Below are 3,013 nucleotides of genomic sequence, written 5' to 3' on the forward strand. Positions count from 1 at the left end.
CCCCCCCCCCCCCCCCCCCAAATATATCCAGATATTCAAATGAAATTGTACTAGATTTAGAATAGAGGCTATAGCATACCACATATTGTTTCCTCAACTCAAGTAAGGCAGACTCAACATCCATTTTCAGGGTATTTACACGGACATAACGAGGTTTTTGAGCATCTGCAGCAAAACAAAACAAAGCAACGGGCCCCATGACATTTGTCAATAACAATCTCTACATCGGCTGATATATAACTACACTCTATTCAAAAGTTATACACATACACCCACAGACATGCGTGTGTGTGTACACACCAAGTGAAGTCAACTTAATATGTAGGACACAACTAGTATTCGAGGCTAAAATTTAAGAAGAGAAGGCAAAGGATTAACAGCATTAAGAGTGAGAATTAGTAAGATATGGATTCATTCTCTTATGAGAAAAAATGAGTGGATAGTATCAGGAACTAAAGTTGTTCCCAAGTTCTCAGTTCAATTCTCAGTTCTTCCCGTGAGCATCCAAAGATTCAACTAAGTACTAATCATTCATGCTATGCCAGCAGTGGAGATCAGAATGCTCACCAGATTTATAAGGAGTTATCAGCTCATTCACTTTTTTGACTCCCCTTCTTATTAAGAGCTGAGCAAGAGCCAACTGCAATGCATCCTTTCTGAGCAGGAGAAACTTTTCAGCATCACCAGCTAATGAGTCCTCCTATTGAGAAGTGAAATGACATGTAAAAATATGGAAGCAGATTGATTCCAAAATTTACAGATGTATCAGGCAGGTTTGGGAAACAAAACTCTAAGGAGAGGACAGCAATCTACATTTCAGTTTTGAAAACAAATACAGGGCAGACATCTCAAGTGACTGAAGGAAACATTTATTTAAGGCTACTGAATTCGAATCAATTGACTAAAGAGGTTATTTTGAAATGATGACCATGAAACTCTTTCAAGTTAGAAGTCTAAACCTCATCCTTCACCACTTATTGTGATATTGTTTGGTATTTCAGAGTATGCATACATTAGTTCATATGTAGACTACTTGCACTGTAGATTCTTTGACGCACAGGCAGTGCCCAACTGCATATTTATTTTCTCATATGTGTTGAAATGTTGGTATTCTTCACCTGCCAAATAGAGGAAATATAACTGTAGAAAATATAATTTTTGATACTGCAGCTACTATAATTTGTGAATTGTGAATTTGTGATACTATCACTTTGAAAGTAAAACCATTTCAGTTTTTTTTTTTTTTTTTGGAAAGCATTCAGTTAATATTCAACAGTCATTGCAAATCCTGTTTTGCTGGCAACAAAGTTAACTTTTCAAAACTAGCAGGCAAGTACCTCATATGAAATATAGATGAAGAAGTTACCTGTCCAAACAGAATGTCATATGTCACTATGTATATTAACTCTTCTCGTCTCTGCATAATCAATAGGAGTGAAGTCACTAAATGAATGGAACATCTGAGTATCTGACTAATAGATAAATGAATGAAACCATGAACCATGAGATAACAAAACTGGAAAAACTACGTAATCAATTATCAATACACCAGTATTGTGTAACAGAAGGAATTTATGATAATCATGACCTTGGTATTAAACAATGGAATGAATTCATTTGAGTAGTCACTGACAGACACTTGAGCAAGTAAACAAAGACAGCTTTTTTTGTTAGACTATAATTTGATGCAGCAATGTATTGACTACGTTGAACATTTCTAAACAATATATAATTTCAAGCAAAATGAGAAATAAAAAGCAAGATAAAAAATTTACTGAAGGAGATGCATCTTCCAAGTCTTCAAAAAATGCAAGCAAAATAAAAAGGAGTATGAACACAGTCCCATCTATTTTTTTTATTTTCCTTTTCCCTCTTCCAAGGGGGTAGGAGAGAAAAGTAACAGAAACTCCTTAGAGATCAAATTCAAAACCATAAAATTGCTGCCTAACCTTCCATTTACTGTTCAACACATTAGATGCCCCTAAGATGTCCTTGATTATTGAAAGATCTGCAACCACAAAAATAAGGAAATTAACCAGTAATTATAAAGAGAAAAATAAACCTTCTGCAGTTAGTAAGGCTAGTAATGAAGATAGCTGTATTTAAACTCAAATCGGAGCAGCATGTGCCTATCTTACAGAGTTACAGATTGAAGTTTGTCCAAGTTGTTAAAGTAGCTCTGGTGCAAACAAAATCATCCCTCCATGGGATCAAACATGATTTAAGTTTCCAGTTCATTACCCCCAACTCTAAATGGATATTTCAGTTGCTACAAATCTGATAGCTCAAGAAGTAGAATTCACTACTGCCAGTGATTTATACTCTCAAGACCTTTTCCCAATGAAATTATATCTCCTATCAATGCAAACTATACTTATCAATATCAAGATAACTCAAGTCAGCATATCAACGCATTATTATCCTTTTAATTACTTAAAATCACTAAGACTATTACCTTTTCTAAATACTTTGACTTTTTAGCATTCTTCTCAGGAGATTAAAATTCACATTGTTTATATTTATTTATTTAATTTAATTAGAGTATAAGGCTTACATTTGGACACTTGACAATATAATTTGTGCAAAATACTCCATAAATGTAATAACTCAATGAACAATGATAATACAAGGAACAGGGCGTAGGTCTAGGGGTGCATCGCTAACATACGCTTGAGCGTCTGGCACACAAGAGCATAAGTAGCTCTCTTGTTCCTGACAGAGGGGCCGTACACCAGCGACTTGATGGAGCCCACTGCCTGGCGCCGGTCGTCTCCTTGTAGTATGGTGCGCAACACCTTAGCGGCTTCTCTCCGCGAGAAATAAGCTGACCGCTCGGCATTGGTTAGCCGTTTCCCGGCCAGAGTTTCAGTCCCCGGACTCTTCTTCGGCTGTTTCATCGCCGCCGGCGTATTTCTGGCTTGCGGCTTTTTGCGCGCCATGATTCCGTGGTTCGCTCTTCCAGTTCGGGTGTAAAATGTGGTATGTGAGGCAAGTCGGGACAATGATTTGAGGC

At 36.9% G+C, this 3,013-nt stretch overlaps 1 protein-coding gene across 1 annotated transcript in view; it reads right to left on the reverse strand.

Moving 5' to 3' along the window:
• The window catches only part of LOC116026637 (probable 28S rRNA (cytosine-C(5))-methyltransferase), a 10,970-nt gene extending 7,957 nt beyond the window's left edge, over positions 1–3,013 (reverse strand). The window contains exons 1-5 of the mRNA XM_031267969.1: positions 2,669–3,013; positions 1,950–2,008; positions 1,367–1,417; positions 568–700; positions 80–165 (exon numbers count right to left, since the gene is read on the reverse strand). Coding sequence (XP_031123829.1) covers positions 80–165; positions 568–700; positions 1,367–1,417; positions 1,950–2,008; positions 2,669–2,939 — 600 coding nt within the window. The 5' untranslated portion in view covers positions 2,940–3,013. The remainder of the gene's footprint in view (positions 1–79; positions 166–567; positions 701–1,366; positions 1,418–1,949; positions 2,009–2,668) is intronic.

Source organism: Ipomoea triloba, chromosome 8 (assembly GCF_003576645.1).
Source record: "Ipomoea triloba cultivar NCNSP0323 chromosome 8, ASM357664v1".
In the NCBI taxonomy this organism is placed as follows: domain Eukaryota; kingdom Viridiplantae; phylum Streptophyta; class Magnoliopsida; order Solanales; family Convolvulaceae; genus Ipomoea; species Ipomoea triloba.